The sequence below is a fragment of the Charadrius vociferus genome, unplaced genomic scaffold, assembly GCF_000708025.1.
Source record: "Charadrius vociferus isolate BGI_N301 unplaced genomic scaffold, ASM70802v2 scaffold72, whole genome shotgun sequence".
NCBI lineage: Eukaryota > Metazoa > Chordata > Aves > Charadriiformes > Charadriidae > Charadrius > Charadrius vociferus.
In genome coordinates, this window is record NW_009647830.1 from 7730086 (window position 1) to 7751014 (window position 20929).

The following is a 20929-nucleotide window of genomic DNA, read 5'->3' on the forward strand; positions in this document are numbered from 1 at the left end:
GCTTAAATGTATCTTTGTCTCTTACCACTTAAAAACTGCATTGGCTAAACACACCTACATCTACATTTATTTATGAAGTACCATCAGTGTGAGCCCATGTAAAATATCGCATGTAGTGATGTAATCAGTTAATGTAGAAGTACTCCTAAGAGAACATAAATTTCCTTTTTATATTCTCCTATCTTTTTTTATTACAAGTCACATCTCCTACTCATTTGCTATTATTTTGATATTAACATCTATTTAAGCTGATTCTTTCCGGATGTCTTAGTGTCTCATCTTTGTCCATCCTTATGGTCTCTACCCTTAATTTCTAAATTCCACTGCAGTTATGAAGTATAATTCTCCAATTTCCCTCTCTACTTCAGTGTATGATTTAGGTTTTTAAGATGCTTAATTCCCACTGATTCTTGAAGCTGTTTTCAAGGGTTTTATTGATTTTTTTTTCATTTTCTCTATTTCAAAGCATGAGAAACCCGGAGTTCAGATACTTATTAATTAACTTCAGTTGCATTTTTGTACTTCACATCCAGTGCACTTGAGTGCCTACGATCTCTTTCTGTGATGATGAAAGAAAAACAAAGATGAAAATAGAAGAAATGCAAGACTATGTGAAGACTGTGTTTTGAACCATTCCTGGTTCAGCTAGAGAATACTCAAGGCAAAAATAAAAGGAGTGCCAATTGTACAGAAAAAGCACAACTGACTGAAGATCAGACACAGCTGTCAGTGTGAGGTAATTGTACAAGGACTGCCAAGCACATTGAAAAATCTCTATATTAATCATATACTTGTTGGCCAACAATGCTTTGGGATTCTTGCCAAAAACATGTAGATAAGGGTAACATGACATGGCACCTAAAACCTGTACATGGCAGAATGCGCAAGGCTCATTCTAAGATCTGCTCTTCAGCTATTTAATTCAAAGAGCAATACCCGAGAGGTAACAACCATAGGGATTGTCCTTGCTTGGGTAGTCCCTGACATATTGATGATCAAGATAAAATAAAAGCTGTAATAGACTGGACTAAATTATTCCTTTTCCCCTCGTTCTTAATTATCCTCTGTCCCATCATTCCTATTTTAGTATTTGAAGTTGTTAGAAAATCAATGCATCCTTCAGAGTGTATGGCAAATGGTCCAACTGCGTCTTTACCCATGTAAAAAGCTGTGATCTAAAAAGTCTTGGGAGGATCTCCTTCCATTTAACTAGAGCCTTCCTTCTTCCAAAGAACATAGTCGGCATTACTAGAACTGTAAAACTAAAGGGAAAAAAAAAAAAGCAGGGCACATTTGAGAACTTAAATAGCATTATAAATGTAAATCTATTTCCCTTCTTACCTTTAATATTTTTGTTCTCCTTTTTTTAAATTAATCAGATTCTTTTAAAATATTCTTATTAAAAATAAAAATTCTTAAAATTAAAAAAATCTTATTAAAATTCTTTGTAGAGAATGGGATTTTTGTATCTATTACTGTGAACACAACAACACACGATTAATAATGGAAACATATTACTGGAAACTAAAAGGAAACCTTGATGGGCAACACCAAGTGAAAGATGAACAAATGAGCACTGACAGTTTTATGTCAGTACTGGCATGTCAGTAGGGGGCACAGTAAGGTGGGGAGGAACCTCCATTCTTCTAGACTACTACTTGGAAGGCCTTGAATGACTTACATCTAGACAAATCAGAGAGGCTGAGTGAGGATGGAGATGACAAGCTCAGGCTCAGAAGTAGCTCAGCGAAGAAGCAGCCTGGTGTCCCAGAAGAAAACAGAGTTCATTCTAGTACTACCAACAAACCCAAGGACTGCCACAAAAGCTGAGGTTAGTAGCTGTGACAGGAAATTACAAGAAAATCTTTGCCAACACTGTGTTGAAATATTGCTTTTTAGACCTGTTACCTAATTCTAGGAAGTTAGCACTAGTCATATTAAAAATCAACAACAGGAATACAAAACTCCAACTCAAACACCCAGTGAATAATACATACAGCATATATTATATATTATATTAAATTCTATGTCATTTCCACTTACATGATGATTCAAAAGACAGTAGTCATTTTCCAAATCACAAACCAAAATATTTACTAGTGAAAAGAACGTTATATTCTGGTACTCAAAATTGTAAATATAATATCAAAATCTTACATTTTTGCATAGTGCTAATTACAACTGCATAAACTGGAAAGGAAAATGATCCCTAATTTGTAAGTTAAATTACTCGGAAAAAAATCTCATCTTTAGTGGCAAACATGGTGAATGTATAAACTCTCTTTAATGCAAAAATAAAATGGAATTATAGGATACAAAATCCGTTAACTGCCCTAAAAATGTATAAACTAAAGAAATAGTATTTTTATATAAACTCTTTATATTGTGATCACATATTTTTCTTGATTTTCTTATGTATAAAAGTTCATTTTCTTAGACTGGACAACGGAATATCCTGCAGTTGCTTTTAATGAACTCCACGCAAAAGAGAGATGAATTTCCACACTGGCAAAGTCTGTTTTATACACTAGACTTGTCTACCTCTTTCACTTAGAGAAAACTCCCACTGAAGCCAATTACTGCATTTTCATACTACCAGACATCTCTCTAAACACTCAGTTAGCAAGGCGTGACACAAATTTAAAAAAGTAAAAGAATATATATCCTAAATCAGACAAATCCCATTTGCAAAGTAGGAGAAAGAGGAATAATATATGCACAGACACAATATGTAGCTATGCTGATATCTCTTTTAATGTAACTAGTAACATTAGCAGAACTGTATTTTATACCTCCTACTTCTAATTCTCCTTATCCCAGTTGTCATTAGCTGGCAAATTTATGTCTTGTCTTAGTGGAAATAGGTCTCCTGTAACAAAGCCGAGATATGCCTATGCAAGAACTGTAGGAGTGGATATACCATTATTATAATACATCAGAAGTCTTCTGCATGACAAACCCTGTAACATCCAAGTCGGAATTAACACTCAAAGGTCACACTGTCCATTAGATTTTTCGTACCAAGGCCTTGAAATTGCAATACTCAGAGCAGAATACTATGCTTAAAAGGAACCCTGCTGAGGTCATTCAAATACTAAAGTGTTTAGCCTACTTGTATGTTGCAGACTGAAGGATTATAACACGTACAATTGTACATTTTGTTGACATTATGCTACAAAGAAGTGTAAAAAGGCAATATCCTAAGACTTCTAAAGATCAATCATTGTCACTAAAACTGTGGAAAATCTATTAAATGACTTTGTAGAAACTGTATTTTAAGATGGGAAAAAGTTTTCTGAAGTTCTGTAATTGAAAATGGCCTTTGCTTCCAAAAGAAAGCTTTCTCTTTTTCTTATTTCAGTTCGAAAGATTTTTTTCTATTTGTTCTCCCTAGTCAAATACAACAATGTGTTTATTTGCCTAGTTTGGTATATAATGCACAATGTAAGAGATTTTATGTTGAAACAATATTTTTTTTTCTGTTTCAAAAAAGGTAAATAGACAATTATTTGATACTTTATTTTTTTCTATTATTACATTCCTGCAGATGTTACTGAAATAAGTGGAATATTGAACATGTGCAGTTCATCGTTTTCACGATATTTTGTTTCCAGAGAATCCATGTTAGAGTCCTTAATTACTGCTAGAGAAACAGGCATTCGTTCACAACCCATAAGCTCTTTGCTCTTGACAAACAAAGGCTGTCACTATGCACAAACTCTATTCTTATAGAAGTCTGGGAAGGAATTACCCTATCCAGACCAGCAGAAAATATACAGCAACATTGGGCCTCAACAACATTATAAATGTTACCATCCAAACAGGACAGTAACCTTGCCTACCAAGGACTTACAGCTCTAGCAATTCTTCAGTATGATTAGTCTTTTTGCACTTGATCTCATAACAGTCATTATAAAAAAAAAGTGTTTTTCTTCTCAGCTATGTAATTTTTATTATGTTCTAAATAATCTGACTCCATTTCTGAGCATGAAAGTGTTAGGGTATTATTCTGAATCTCCTTGAGAGAGCACAAGCTGTTTAACTGTGTTTTGCACAGTGACAGAAGAAAAAAGGTTATTAACAGATAACTTTCTTAGGTCAGTAATGTAATTGGCACAGGCAAACAAAACATTTTTCTTTCAATGGTTATAAAAGTAAAAATAATTCTGTATGTTCTTTTGATAATGATTTGTATAGATCCCAATTTTTCTTTAACTTTAATGTCAAATCTCTGTGACCTTTTGCAGATATCTGAGTGTCTACAGAATTTCTTATAAATAGATAGTAGTTATAGGACTATCACTGTGATAAACCTATAAAGGATGGCTCAAGGAAACAAAGCATGGAAGGAAAGCTAAATGCAGTTCTTAAGCCACAGTCCTACTTCACAGAAGGAGCTCATCAGATGAGATACCTAAAATTGATGGATCCCTAGAAGAAGCTATAGAAAAACTGAAGTTTTAAACAGCAAAAAATTGCCAAGGCAATGCGGCGTTCATCCAGAAACTAAAAACAGGTTGAAATTGCCAGAGAGCAGTACGCAACTTCTTGATTAAAACACTTTGGTTCGAGAGATCTGAAAAGCAGGTAATGTAATACTAATGCTTATGAAGAGCTCAAGGGAAGGTCCAGGGAGCTTCCAAACAGAAAGCCTCACATTTATATGGAGAGAAAGTATTTTAAAGAATAGAGTCATTGGATATATGAGCAAGTATAACATATTTGGGAAGAGTCAACGAGACTTTCTTAAAGGGAAGTCATATCTTACAAACATAGTGGAATTTTTTTTTGAAGGCTTCAAGTAACACTTAGACAAGAAAGATATAGTGAGTTTCCAAATGGCATTCAACAAGACCATTAGAAAAACTATTAAAACACAGAACCAGATAAAAAGTATTCCTATGGGTGAGTAATTGACAGAAACAAAGGATGGGAATAAAAGACCATTTTTCACAGAGGACAGAGATCACCAGCAGGGGCCTAAGGAGACTTCTGCTGGAACACGTTGTTGATCAAATTCATAAATGATTTGGAAAAGTTAATAAAGAGTAGGAAAAGTTTGCTGATGATCCTAAGGGTAATAAAAATTAGAGCCATTTCAAATAAAAATTAGAGATGAAATGGCATATAAAATTCAACGTAGAACAAAATAATTCAAATTGGGAAAATATTACCTTTAAATATATAATGAATGGCTTTGAACGGAGAGCTGACAATTCAATGAAAAGATCAGCCCAGTACTAAGAAGAGGAAAAAAAATATTAAGAATTATTAAGGAAAAAAACGCAGAAAACACTATTGTGCTACTATATAAATCCATGCTGCACCTGAATCTTGAATATTGTGTTTGGATTTGTTATTCTCACCTCCGATAACAAGTAATATCATCCAAAAAGGTGCAGAGAAGAGAAACAGGATTATCACAAGTAAGAGACATTTTAATAACAGGAGCAAGTAATATGAAAAATTGAAGCTGTAAAACAGATAATGGGGGAATGAAAAATCAGTAAAATCACGAATGGGATGGAGAAAATAAATAGGGACAGATGTGTACTGGCTTTTACACCCAAATTGAAGGGGTATAAAAAAGAAACAGTTAGTGGCCCTAAAACAATTAAAAGGAAATGCTGCTTCATACAACAAGTACTTGATTTCTTACTGTAGCATGCTATAGATCCTAAAAGTTTACATACGTTCAAAAGTAATCTGAAGGATTCAAGGAATAAATTCCACCAAGGTTCCAAAGAACCAAAGGGTTCTTTAATGCAAATATTTAACTTTGTTCCAAGAAGGTCATGACCCAAAACATGCTGGAAACATGAAAGAGTATTTCGAGGAAACATTGCTATGTACTTCCTATGATTTAAAACTCTTCTCTACATGCCTGCTATTTGCCTCTATGGAAGACAAGATACTGGAACAGAAGAACCTTTGATGTTTACAAATTGCATGATTTCCATTTCTCTGTTATGGAGGCTGAAGCCAGGCTATATGTTTATTTTGCATGTTCATTCTATTTTGTTACCAAAATATTATTTTCTGTAAAAACGAATTAGTCTTCTTTCATATACTGATGCCAAATCTGTCAAAAAAAGGCCTGAGAACGTGATATAAGCAATGTAGACATTCAAACTATACTCTCAGGTCTACCCATGTAGCAAACAGTGTGAAAGCTAACTAATTCATTAACACATTAAATTGTACTTTGATAACAAAGCAAAGAATTACAGATATTCATTGCCTGTAGTAGTGGAGACAGAAAGAAGTTTCCAAAATTCTCAGCTATTTCAAGGATTTAAGAATCTTGAAAAACTAAACAAGTTTCTGATATAACATGATGAAAGTTTGGTGCTTAAATTAAAGTTGGGACTATCTCAGTGGATTTATGCCAACTTCAACTAATCGAAGATTTGTTGCATGGAGTGCTTCAATCATAAAAATAACATGGAAATTATGTCACTCAATCTTTTAATTCTTTAATAAACTCCATTAATATGAATGAAATGACAACAAACCTGTATTCAAAAGTGTTAAGCTTGGATCATAACCAAAGGACAATTATTTATCTTTAGCAATTGTGAAATCCTAGAGGATTCATACTGCAAAGTGATACCAAAATCTTGCATGCGTTTTCCAGTACTAGAACAAAGACAGAGTAATTATTGAGTAAAGATTATTTAAGATGAATAAGTAATTCCGAACAAAGATATAAAATTCCCGATAGCATCTTCTGAGATTGTAATTAAATGGAATTAAATGTGATTTTTCCTTCCCCTGAGATCTTTCAGTGGAAAGTAATCTTTATTACCCTCATCAAAATCCTTCACGCACAGCCTACTCTGTCTCCTTGTATATATTTCCAAACTCCATCAAGACAGTAATGAAACACAAATAACCCAACTTGGTTTAGGTCTTCCATGGCATCTGTCTTCCATGACATAGTAATAGCTCAGTTTACTTCTAGGATTCCAAAGAAAGGAGAGGAACTACTTAAACTGCCTTTTTGTTTCATGGGAAAGACTAAATCTTCATTGCCTGAAGACTTCACAGTTCCTTCAGTTTGTAATTTTCCTAAAAATCCCATCACTAAATGGGATTTTGCCGGGAGGGGAAGAAAAATGTTCTTCCATTTCAGGAAATAGAATCAGTTGTCATCAAAATAATTTTCAAAACCCAAACCTAGGGTATGCTTTAGGTACTGCGCATTACAGAAACCTTGGCTTTCTCAATTATAATTTCTTACTGTGTACACAAACAAAATTATAAATCAAAGACAGTTCCATGTTTTAATATATTTTTCCTGCATTTATTAATGAAAAATGCTTTAATAACTTAAATAGGTAATGCTGTCATTTAACATCTGTAAAACTTACCTAGTTATTATTTTTTCAAGCTTCATATTTTTTTCAGGATCAATTTTGATAGGAAACATCTGGGGTTTAGTGACTAGTTAGCCCTGTCACAAATTCATGGAAATGTGCCCTGTGCAGCAATATCCAAAGATGTCTTGGGAAGGAAATTAAGCTTTTTGATCTTTTGCTTGGAAGTGTTTTCCTGTGTTGCCATAGTATCAGTGATAGCTATTTTAAGACATTGGCTGTGGAATATCTTTGAAAATATACCTAGGCAACACATAAATCATCTGTACTCTAATACTTCTAAAACAGTGACTAATCTTTCCACATTTCAGTGGAACGAAGCGATATGAAGCCATTACGTCTGTGTAAGGAATCCTTTAGAAAATTCAGTTTTGGAAGTTTTTGTCCACTGAATCCACCTTATTCAAAGCCTCTTCAGTTTTCACAAATGTGATAAAATTCTCTACGTGAATTGTGACTACCCTTTCCATTCCTTTCAGTTCCCTCAATTATATTCACCAGCTTTTCAAAGTTAGAGCCTAACAAATGTAGCTGCAGTTTATATTCACCTAACTTGAGAATCCAAGACTCCTCTGCAAAAGGTTTGCTGACTTCTTCCAGAGTGCCTTATCAACAAGCTACTCTCCACAGCTTCCAGGACAGCTTATAACTCCTCTGCCCAGCATACACCTTCTTCTTCCTAGAGCAGTGACCTGATATTGGAAATCCTTAAAAAAGCTGGAGTTCCTGATTTGCAGTACTCAAGCTAACCGAGCTATCATTGAAACTACCTATACAACTACACCTATGTCTTATTTCAAATTATGAAATACTTAAAATGTAGCTCCTTAGCAATAGTAATGTTCATGTGTTTTTTCCTCAAATCAGAGGATATCATTATTGAAGAATTTCACTGGTTTCCAGACTGGTGCGGATGTGGTTTTTGGTACGGAGGATGGAAGGAAGAGAATCAGAACACAGAAACACATCAATTCCTTTTTAAGGAAATTCAAGTCTTTTTGAAAAGATCTTAAATTTGCAGTTACTGTCTGTTAAGGGATAATCATATTCCAGCCGGTACATTGCCCCAGAAATGTATTAACTGAATGTAAAATAAAACAGCTCCCTAAAATCCTAAAAATAGCTCCTGAACAGAGGCACAGAGTTTGTTTTAACCTAAAAATCATTAGCAAACTGATTTTTTCCAGAAATACTGCTATAATGGCTCACTATGTAAATAGGTTTATGTAAAAAATCTCTAATAAATAGTAAAATCCTTACTACTCTGATGTAATTGACTATCTGATGCAGTAACAGTGAAGAAAAACCCCAAAGGAATCAATTATACTAATGGCTGAGTGCATTTTATCCATAGAAGAATCTCTGTATAAACAGCCAATTCTCCTTAGAGAAAGCCAAAGTAAAACTACTTAAAATTTTCCAAGAGCTGTCATAATATTCCTTATTAACTGAAATTCAGTATTTGGTACTGCTCATAACAGCAGTGAAATTTAAAGACAGGTGTTAAAAGTCACTGGCTTCAACTTTTTTAAATTGTATTGAAATTTGACATTACACAGCACCTCTTGGTTGTTGTTACTAATAAATCAAAACAAAGACTTTCATGATCTTAAGAGTTAAAAATTATTGGGGTCCCATTACAAAAATTTCCAGATGAATTTAGCTTTTTTATAGACACATAGAAGGACACCGTATACTGATTGCAATATTCAAGACTGTGACTACTGGCACCTACCTTCACGAGAAATGCTCCCAAAGTATTCACAGCAGGTCAAATGGCAAACTGAATCAGGCAATCTTGCAATATCCTTACTATTTTTAGAATATATAAGAAATGTGAGGCATTATTCCTCATAGTCAGCTCTTCAGAGGCAACAAAATCCCAAACTTGCAATAGCAAGGTAATTCAATAGCCCACCAAAAATAGCATAGTAACATTTTGTTGATATTCTGTCAACTCACCACCTCAGACTTATAAACACTACGTTAGGCAACAAAACAGGTAAAAATTCTTCCTGTGAATATCAGTTAATTCCAGTCAATATGAAGTAAAAAAGCAATTTTTCACTGGCCTCAAGCAAGACTGATCTCGGTATTAAATAAAACTTAACTGCCAAACACCATACAGCCCGTCCATCTCAAGTTATAGTAACCATCAGTCCACAGCAGCTTTTTTGTGCGCTGGCACATCTGCTTCAACTAGGCTTATGAGAACAACCATCTGCATTTACATTAAAGAAGCAGCGAAGATGGAAAATGTGCCACTTTGGAGGAAAGAGCTTTGAGGTGAACTTGCCACAACCGCGTCCTTAAGGGTGAGCACATCAAGAAAATAAAAAAGCTTTTAAACTGGGCAATCAGATAATACAAAATAGAGCAATGACATTTTAAAAACACATTTTTAAGAACTTGGAAGCCTCGAAGCTACTAAGTCAAGATAAAATAAAGTGCTTTATAACAGAAGTGGCGACTGGCCTCGCAGGCAAGCCCTTGCTTACTGGACTGATTTCAAACAAAAAAGTGATTTCCTGTGTTGCAGCAAATTCTGCATAATTCTCTCTGCTTCCTAGGAAGATCTTCTATCCATTGCCACAGAGACTTAGCTGTAAGTCTGGGTCCTAATAAGGCTTCTACAGGGGTCTGCAATCTCTGGCTGATACCTAGATTAGGCAGTAGCTTCCCTGAGTTTAGTGTCAGAGCCTGGGCGAGTGAAGGACTACCTACAGTAGAGATTATATTGGCTCACGGACCATACAAGCAAACTGGAAATACACAAACGTATGTGACCCGATAAGATGCCCTTCAGGAAGCTGAGGAAACTGGCTGGTGTCACACGAAGGCCACACTCTATCATCTTTGAAAGGTCACATCCATCAGGGGAACTTCTTGATGACAGGAAAAAGGCAAATATCACACCCATCTTCAGCCTAAACTCAGTTCTCAGTTCTCAGCTTATAGAGCAAATTTTCCTGGAAACCATGTCCAGGTCATGAAGAACAGGAAGGAGATTGACAATAGCTGGCAGGAATTTATCAGGAACTGGCAAACTTCATTGCTTTTTGTGATGAAGTGACTGGCCCCGTGAACTAGGGGAGAGCACAGTCACAGTTTACCTTGACTTTAGCGAGGCTTTCAGCAAGGTTTCCTTGGTATCTTTACAGACAAATTGGAAAGATATGACTCAGACAGATGGACTTTAAGGTTGGTAGAAAATTGGTAGGACTCTAAAGCTTAACAGTGAAGCCTGCAGGTTAAGGGATATGAGAGTGAGAGTATCTGGAGTGCTTTTTTGGTCTCTCCAGCCCACCACACTGACTTACTGGAATGAGTTCAGTGGTGGCAAGAGGACTACAGGGCTGCAGAGAAGGTCAAAGAGAGATCTAACTGCTGTCTTTGACTACTTAAAGGAAAGGGAAAAGAAAAGATTAAGCCAGACTCTCCTGGAGGTGCAAAATGAAAAGAATAGATACAGCTCCAAATTCTGAACAGATACAAGGAAAAAAAATGTGGTGAGGGAAAACATTGGAATGAGATGCTGAATCACTGCCCTTGGAGATATTCAAAACATGACTGGACAAGGCCCTGAACAGCCTGGTTTAAGTTGGCCCTGCCTTGTGCAGTGATTTGGACCAGACGACCCCCAGAGGCTACTTCCAAGTTAAATTATGTCATCACGACTCTATGATTTGGTCCATTTTGGAAGCAATACCAAAATTCACTTGCCTCAAAAAGCTGCAAGAGGAATTAGTTTATTTCTTGCACAGAGTGAATTGTTGGATCCATACCATCTGGTTAGTTACAGAGTCCCGTAGAATCCTCTTGAATGCTTTGCCAGTTTGAAATCCATGCATAGGAAGTGTAGGCACAAGCTATCGTCCTAATTCTTTCCCAGTTTCCCTTTGAAGAAATTTTATCCCTTAGATATTGTTGTTGGTCCTTGTGCCCTTACCCTTCCACTGCATATTTATGAAGAAGCCATATAACAGATAACTTTACCAGGGGAATGTGACAACAGCATTATAGATTTTAGAATGTATACCCTCATAGTAACAGTAAAAAGATACCATTTTTTTGACCATCACTAGAACTACTGATGTGTTCTTTCCCCCCAAAAAGAATACTGCAATTTCCTTTTATTCTGCCTAAAGATTCTTCTTTGAGAGTAATTTTTATGCTTCAAGCTGAGAAAAATCAAACAGGCAGAATTTCCAATGTGCAATTTGGCTTTATTTCCACACTGCTATGAAATTGCAGTATCTCTTGCCACTGTACATCTGTTTGTTTGAACTTAGAATAGGTTATCACATCTGATCCTTCGGTGGTGTCTGAGGAACAGTAATTTAGTACAGCTTTATGCATTGGTCTGGAAAAAGTAATCCTACAGCTAGAACAGGAAGCTGTAGCCTCTTTGCAATAACAAGAAACAACCAAACAATTCAGACACCCAACTTACTAAGTGCCTGAAAAGTTCATCATTTTTTAAAACCCTGATGTAAACAAGAATTGTATGGTTTTTACTAATCACACTCGGTGAATATTCCTCTCACTTAGGAATTTTGATCGTATCTTCTTTTTCTTTGTTTTTTGGGATCATTTGAAGTATTGCGAAATACGTGAAACTAATACATTGCAAAACCTCTTCAAACTGCTGCAGAGCAAGATAAAAACAACATTAAAAGATCATTAAAACAAGCAAGAGCTAGCATGTGTCATGGTCAATCTGGAGTAGTGCCTTAGCTGCCTGAGCAGCCAACTGTTAAAGAGTAGCAGCTGGGTTCCACCTGCCTCTCTGTCCATGAAGTTCCCTGAAAGAGCTGAAATAAACTTTGCCAGTCCACCTTTCTCTCCAATTTGCTTGATATGGTGATCAGGTTCTAGGACTTCGGCAGATGGTCATTTAGATAGCTCAGCTACATAACACTTGTCCCAGGAAAGCCAGCTGTTTAGCATTTTTCATTATGCATTAAAAATAAATGAGCTAAATAGAAATGAATATGTTAATGAACGTGTAAGTCTGCACACTACATGAAAAAGTAGCAGGAGATGCTGCAGAAAATGCTAGGGAAAACACAGCATTTGGCTGTTGAAATAGAAAGTGACAGTTTTTAGCTGTAGTCTAAATCTTTTTATTATTATTTTATTTTATACTAGATCACTTTGAAGTTGATAACAGGCAGTATTAAACCAAACAGACAATAGCACTTTTGTAAACACTAGACATCAGGAAGAGCATGAGCTTTCCATGGTAAACCCAACAACCCAGCACTATGCATTCACTGCATTTGCACAAAAACCCCTATAACTTTCTGTTGCTTGAAGGCTGTACAGAAAGGTAAAGAATTTACCTTTCAAGTAAAGATGTCAGCTTTCTAACAAAAATGGCAAAACCACACATTTGAAGGAAAATATCCCCAAATAATTTTCAGGTTGTCTCCCCAAGAGAAACTGTTATATATATACTGTTCCATAATATTCTAAACTGGCAATGCCCCAGAGCACAGCAGTAAGATGAGTGTTTTTTAGAGTAATAACTTAAATTACAAGGACATAATTCTGCTCATAGTTGTACACGTACAACTCAACTTAAACGGATGTTGCATGCAGACAGCCAAGGGCAAAATCTGGTACACAATATTTCAAAAGGATGAAAACATATTGGACCAAAGAAGCCTCCACATTTTACAAGTGAAGTAATAGAATAAAACCAGCTGTATTCGTAACCACATAAAAAAATTCTGCATTAATGCCCCTAATTTCAGTAAGAATATTAGGAATATTGGCAGAAGAGAAAAGCTACAGGGCATCCGGGAGTGAATGACCCACATAATGTAATTATAACCAGCACTAAATAAGCCACTGGAAAGGAACAAACACAAGGAGGTTATTAATGAAAAGGTATAATATTCTCAACATGCAAACTAGCAGCCACAAGTTAAGCTCAGAAGAATTACCTTCTTCGTTTTCAAACTGTTCTGATAACAGATGGTAGCAGCAGCCGACACTGCAAACTGCTTTGATTTCAGGCTTGGCAGTAAAAATTCGTAGTGTATTTGCAGCAAGATTGCCACATGTATGTAGACCCACCAGCATACAGTCCTAAGAAGAATAAAAAAAAAAAAAAGCATCAATAAAGCATCTCCCTCTTCGACTGAAAAAGCACAAATAACAACAACAAACTCCAAAACCCAAACGTGCTGCAAAAGGTTATTGAGCTGTAAGGTTTAAATACACAACTCCATGAGGACTCCTGCTGTTCTGTTCTAGAATTTTTCAATGCATAATAAAAGCTCTTCAGTGCTAAGAAAACATGGTGCATTGCCCCTGGGGAGAGAGAGATGGCCCATCGCTTTGTTCAGGTGAGGAACTATGCATTTCTGCCCTCTATCTTCCCCGGCCATAAGGAAGCAGAAGTTCAAGACTATGAACAGCAGCTGGTTTACCTGCATGGAAGGGAATATCTACGTGTTGATTGGACACGGGCCATTTTCTCTTGCCTTTCCTAACTTTCCTGTTATTGTTATTACTACCACTGCTACTTCATTTTCTTACTTCAGATTTACTGCTGTAAATCTGGCTGGACCGATCTATGGCATTTCTGCTAATCTAAATTGCTGAAATCAAAACCATTTCCTAAATATAATTTGAAGAGCAGGCTTTGTCACTTCCAAAACTGTAGTACTGCCACAGTTTTGCAATGTGCCTACTACTACTATTCAACAAAAAACGGGCATTTTCTTCCATGGCACAAAGTAAAAACTTCAGCTTCAGATGCTTTGTACTGTCCATTCTATTTCCTGCTTTCTTTTTCCTCAATTTCCCTTTTCCCTCTATTTCTCCATCCTAATTATCCCTCTTCTCACCATTCATAACAAGATTTTTCCCTTGGAGTACTATTAGTTCGAATCTACATGGCAAACATGGTGTTGCTTTGAATTTCAGCCTTACTTATTAACGAGGTTATCAACAAGAAATTAGCCCAGGAGCAATCAGTTGTGATACCTTTCTATAATCATTTTGACTTTACATGTACATCTATTTTTGCTGCTCTCTACGACTGCACATTTTAAAGTATTTTAATTACACACATTCATCACACATATTGTGCAGTTTGGTTATTACTATTTTTTTAACACAATGAAGCTTTTACCTTTTCTGACAGTAATGGTTTGGGGTTTTTTTATGAAGAAAATAGGATTTCTTCTACCTTCTACATCATACAAATTACATGGTAAGAGAGTACAAAATCCAGCTGTGCAAATGTAAAGGCATATGCTTCGTCAGCCCTGCTGCTAGGGACGTCTTTTGCAGACAGACATGAGCTTGCTCCACACACTCTCAGATACTCAGCAGGACTTATTAGCTCAAGTTATAGGGCCATCAGCACAAACCTATGGTGTCAATCAGAGACGAATTACACCCCTGAATATAATAGTTCAGTTACTACTGAATACAGACAAGTTTTCATCCCTCCATAAAAGACCGAACGTGTCCACGCAATCAATGTACGTTAGCTCAGGCACGCATACAGCTTCTAGACTCGTGTCACTGCCTTCGGGAAACTGAGCTTGGGCTTGTTTCTGTATACACAATCCCTGTCAGCTAGTAAATTACTGAATGAACTTAAAGTAACTACGAAAAGTCAAAATATAAAAACATTATCTGCAAATAGGGCTCTTAAAAAAACTTTATGTTGAGTACTACACACATTAAATTCTCCTGTGCCTTCAAAGTTTAATTGAAATTACAAAAACATAACTCTTCAAAAATAAGAAATTTCAAGCAAATTGAAATTCCAGTGCGTAATACATCCATCTATCTGTTAAATATAACTCTTTTCATAATAATTAGGTGTTATCTATAACCACAACTGAAAAATACTTGAATGTGTTAATATGCATGTTGCTAACTTGGACAGCTGATTATTATCTACCCCATGAATTCTAAAGGCTGCTTTCCATATTCAAAATAATCCCAACACATATATGAAAATAGAAAAACAATCCGTATCTGCTAGACATACTTCTGCTAACTAGCTGAAAAACATTATTAGACCAGAATATTCATTTACACTGATAGCACTCTATGTACACTCAGCAAACATTATGTACATAAGAAAACAGCAATATAAAGACAATGGTCAATCTACTTCAAATATTAGTAAAATAACCTCCAGATCTGTTATGATGTCACTGAGTTCTGTTTCTGCAGTGATGCAAGAGGTCAATGGGAAATACAGGTTTGATTCACTCGATTTGCTCGCTTTAGCCTTGAGAGATGCCATTTTCCTTCGCTTCTTTTCCTCTTCACAGAGTTCCCTACAGTTACACTGAGATGAAGAAAAAACTTCTACCGCATCAGCAGGCAGAACATTTAGAATAGCAAGAACCTCTTCAGAAAGTTTGCTCTCATCAGACCGTGTGGGAGCCATCAAATCAACTTCAGTTTGTTTGCTGGTTTCAGATGCAGCTATATCTGTGAAACCACAAGAAGGAAGTGAATCTTGGATAGCCACTTGGTCCGGACAGTGAAGACTGCTGGTTTTATTTAAGAGCTTTTCGTTGATTGCTTTACAATTAATTTCACTTTGCACTGGGCTGTCATTTGCCTTTTCCAACCTCTGGCTTTCAACGTTCGCTCTTGCTCGACTCTGATATGCTCTCCAGTGTCTCTTCAATTTTCTGTTCCTTTCCTGAGCTCCATTAGTGTTGGTGTTTGAAGAGTCAATTCCATAAACTTTTAAGTTATATTGCATGGACAAAAATGAACTGAGGTAGCCTTTTCCAGAACCTATATCAATCACCTAGACAGTGGGAAAAAAAATTTGCTATATTAATAAGCAACAAGATAACATTTCAATCAAATGGAAAATAATTCCCGAAAAATTTAAGCATGTATTTAATAATTACCTTATCAGTTATCCCTCCTAATACACCTAGCGCATTTGCTTTGTTGATCCACCTTCTGACTTTAAAACATAGAATTAAGTCATAACTGATTTGCTTCAGAAAACAGACACTGCACTGCTTAAGCAATGCACATGTCCTGACTTCTGGGAAAGACTTTGAGTATTATTTTTGACACTGAACTTCCTTCTGTTAAAGAAAATAACCATGAAATAGTAACAACGCAATCTGCTCTTGCTAAGCTGGGTCAGGATACAGTGTTAGCAAAGAAAGTGTCCACAATATTTGGCTTCAGGCACCTAACCAACCATATTGAGGAGTCTACTACCGTGAGGTGTACAGAAATAAGCATCTTTAGATTTGGTGTCTAACTTAATCACTTCAGATGTGACCTAGAGACAGGTGATATTAATACCACCCTATGCTTAACATACGGATGCCTTTGTAATAAAACAAAGGGGTTCACATGTCACAGGTCCTTTCCACTGCCTGTTCTGGAAGGAGTGAATAGAAGGGATAACTAGCTGAAAGCTTAGTTTATCTCACAGCTGATAGCATGTGCTACTACAGTGACTGATATTACACAGGAAGGAAAACACTGCACAGAGTAATGGCAGAAACAAGGGTAACCTGAGAACTTTAACTACATAATCACACCTCTCCTATGAAGACAGGCTGAGAGAGCCAGGGTTGTTCAGCCTGGAGAAGAGAAGGCTCCAGGGAGACCTTATAGCAGCCTTTCAGCATCTGAAGGGTGCCTACAAGAAAGCTGGAGAGGGATTTTTTACAAGGGCATGTAGTGATAGGACGAGGGGTAACGACTTCACACTGGAAGTGGGTAGATTTAGAATAGATATTAGGAAGAAATTCTTCACTCTGACGGTGGTGAGGCACTGGAACACGTTACCCAGGGAAGCTGTGGACGCCCCATCCCTGGAAGTGTTCAAGGCCAGGCTGGATGGGGCTTTGAGCAACCTGGTCTAGTGGAAGACGTCCCTGCCCATGGTCAGGGGGTTGGAACTAGATGATCTTTAAGGTCCCTTCCAACTAAAATAATTCTATAATTCTATGTGTGTTTTAATTTGTAATAAGTATATAACAAAATGTTTTACAAGAATAGGCAGAGCAGCATTTCTCTAAGGAAAGAAAATGATAATGTTCACTTCTGTTCAGGCATCTAGCAAAAACTATATTGACGAGCTACAATGGCTTCTTTGTAGATGTTCCTGAAAGTGTTTATTTCAAGAACACCTATGTCTTGTTCTTGGTCTGCCACACATTCACAAGAAAGCTTACACTGATTTTTTGCAAGTCCAATTAGCAGCACACACTACATGTATCCATCTAAAACTCAACTTTACCAGATAAAAATACTCAGAATGGCAATACTCTTCCTGAAATGAAAAAGAAAGATTTATTCTGTATTCTAAGAAAACTTGTGTAGTGATGGAATTAGAAAGAAAAATTTGAACCAATGTCACCAGAGACATACGTAAAACAGTAGAGACTACACACTATTAGGTAAAAATTATCTGCACAGGCTGCACATGGCTTTCTCATCTGCACTCTTCATGTAATATTGCTGTGTATTTGCCATCTAGGTGCGCTATAATCCTCAAATTTCTTGAATCAATTCTGTACAGGAATGGATTTAGTGAAATAGAATTTATATAATGTAAGCATACTTTTTGAAAATGTCATTTATTCTCACATTTGTCACCAACATTCTCCTAGATTATTTAAAAGTGACGGGAAGTAAAGTTCCCAAGGAATAATGTTACCCACTATTTTATGTCACAGGTATTACCATTATGCAGAATATGCACACTGCCACTTCTACAAGGTTTTGAATTATTTCTGTGAAAGGCGGCATTTGGACATAGAGTCAGCTAGTGAATGATTCCTAACTCCTACGTGTGACCTCTAGTGGCTGTAAAGACAAACTGCTGTTTGGGTAAGGTTTTAGTTGTTTCCAAGTAAAATGAAAACAGTGATATATTGTTAAATTAGCACTGGGAGAATAGTTTTAAAACGAAAGGAAAATTTGACTAAAAATAAGCAGGCAATGATCTTGTGCTAAACAAACAGACTGCATTAAATTAATCCCTGCTTTACCTTCCCTTGATTACATAAGGAAAGGTAATCAGCAATCAATAGCATATCTGCCAAGCATGAACCTTTAAAATGAAATTTCCATGATATAATGAACTCCAAAGGTCCTTTCCACAGTGAGTTGGGTACTATGTTTAAACACCGTTTCTGGCACAGAGCAATCAAGAACTCTGTTTCCAGAAGCATTCCAACATTTCCCAGCACCAAATCACAAATTTAATGGATGCTGAATGCAGAATTATATCATACTTACATTACACATTGCAACTCTTGTTGCACACGCTGCAATTTCCATGGAAAACTTTCACAAATACATTAAAGAAAACAAGTGTGCATTTAAGCAAAGAGGAATCATCACTGGATTCTTTTCAGAGTTTCATCAAGAACTTCTTTATAAAATAAAGTTCCACTTGCATGATAGCAACAATGCTTAAAAGGAGCAGTAAACAACTGAAAAAACCCTTTAGTTAGTTTGCTTTAATGTTTTACTTTAAATCATTAACCTAGAAGTGATTACAGTAGTAATAAAATTTTTGCTTTTATTCTCATTTTACTATTTATTATACTACATTATAAAATACCACAAGAGAGCAATATCCTCTACCACCCACTATACATCATGGGTATGGCAGTGAAATGGAGGGCATTTTTCAAGCCATCAGTGATCTGTAATATCTGAAACAAACACCCTGAGGACATGTGCTGTTGTAAAACATGTGTTGTGTTTTCATAGCTCTAGATTTTTTAATTAAATGCTGCATATATTTTCTTTTGTGAGAAGGATAGAAAAAAATCAATAAGGAAAAAACTCTCCTAAAACTTTACAATTCCTATATTTTTTTAAGTTGAAAGGTAACCAAAACAAAAGGAGTTGCTTTTTAATAACCGAGAAGGAGGCTTTTCTTTTTTTTTTTTTTTTAATGTAACTGGAAAGCTCTTTTCATATATTAGGGATTTGTAACTTTGCACAAATAAATTGTGTTACAGTGTATGACTAAAATGGAAAAAAGTTAATATAGAGCAGTCGGCATTTCATATTCAGTGATATACTGCAATAATATTTTTCATTAAATGTTACAATTTTTTCAAAAAAGAAACAGAAAATAATCCTTTGTATAAAGATACTCCAAGCCATTTGATAAAAGTGCATAATCACTGGATGAAATTGCAGCATATTGACAGATGCTTAATAATGATTGGTTTGAGATTTTATTAGTAACCAGCCACATCGGGACTTAGGTTAGGTCATTAAGGTGGCTCTACTTTTTTACTCTCTGAACATGGGTTTTCCTTTCCTTTCATTCCTGAATCTCACAGGAACAATTTAAAATCTAAATGAAAATGCTATATGAAACACCACCTTCCAGCAAATGCAGAGAACGTTTAGTATTGCATTATAAGCAAACTGTACTCTCGTATAGCTTTTTCAGTATGTGAAAGTCTTCAACACTTGTCAACTAATACTTGCCTGAAACAAAAGGTAAGCAAGGCAAAAAACGTGCTAATGACAGAAGAAATTACTTTCACACATCTGCTGCTACTGTATTTCTGTTCTTCACAGAGAGCATCCACTTCGTGGCTGTTGAAGGTGCCCCCACTTGTCTCTGTGGCTGGCTCTCGAAAGCTGCTGGAGAGATCGCCTTCCACCGCTGTAAGCGATCGCAGATGCTCACAAATTGATTGCGCCTCATCCAGTAATATTTGGCCTTAATTGCAGCTCTCTATTTACTTGGTAATCCCAGTTGTGAGGAGAGGACTGCCTAAAACTTTGCCTTTGTCAGTCGTTCCTCACAAAACAGATGGTCAGGATTCAGAGTTTTGATCTCTGTTTCCAAGGATGCCACAGGCCTGACCCAAACCTGTCAAGAGCACTGCATCATTTACATTCTCAAAATTAAACACAGTCTGAGCCAAATAACTTCCTAATCAAAGTTCAGCTTCAGCAACTCGGAGCCGAATCCAAGTTTTGTGGCCTGCGCTTCAGTCTATGGTGGCCGCAGCAGCACCTCAGGACACTGCAGGTACATCTCTGCCACTAAACTGAACAGAGCACAGCCGTGTGCTCTACCCCCAGCACACGACTGGCCACACCATTAATTTTTAGCAACTGTCCCCATGCAGGTACGAAGCAGGCCAACTATCACTCTCCCATTACAAAGGCCAGGCACAATATGGGGGACAAGATATACCAGAGACTATAGTAATACAGACTTGGCCTGCCCAACTGCAGCTGTCTCTTCCCCCTTACCCACGTCTGATACATTAATTTTAAACTATACTCAGAAATATTTACTTAGGGAGAAAAAAAGGCTGAGACAGAATACGTTCAGCATAAAATCCGGGCAGATACCTAATTAATCTTCCATTTTAAATAAATATAGTTTGTTCTCCACACATCTTTGTGGGAATGAATATTGGGCTGGAGGACATCAGTCTCCATTTATACTTACAGCCTCTTGTACAGAAAGCGAGTGCTCAGATGTAGAAAGGAATCAAATGCAGTGTCTGGAGCCAGTAGCCATTTACAGTTTAAAG

At 36.4% G+C, this 20929-nt stretch overlaps 1 protein-coding gene across 1 annotated transcript in view; it reads right to left on the reverse strand.

Moving 5' to 3' along the window:
* METTL25 (methyltransferase like 25) overlaps window positions 1–20929 on the reverse strand; it is a 61058-nt gene that overhangs the window by 28986 nt on the left and 11143 nt on the right. Inside the window, exons 5-6 of the mRNA XM_009882664.1 lie at window positions 15547–16179; window positions 13331–13475 (exon numbers count right to left, since the gene is read on the reverse strand). Of these exons, the coding sequence (XP_009880966.1) occupies window positions 13331–13475; window positions 15547–16179 (778 nt within the window). The remainder of the gene's footprint in view (window positions 1–13330; window positions 13476–15546; window positions 16180–20929) is intronic.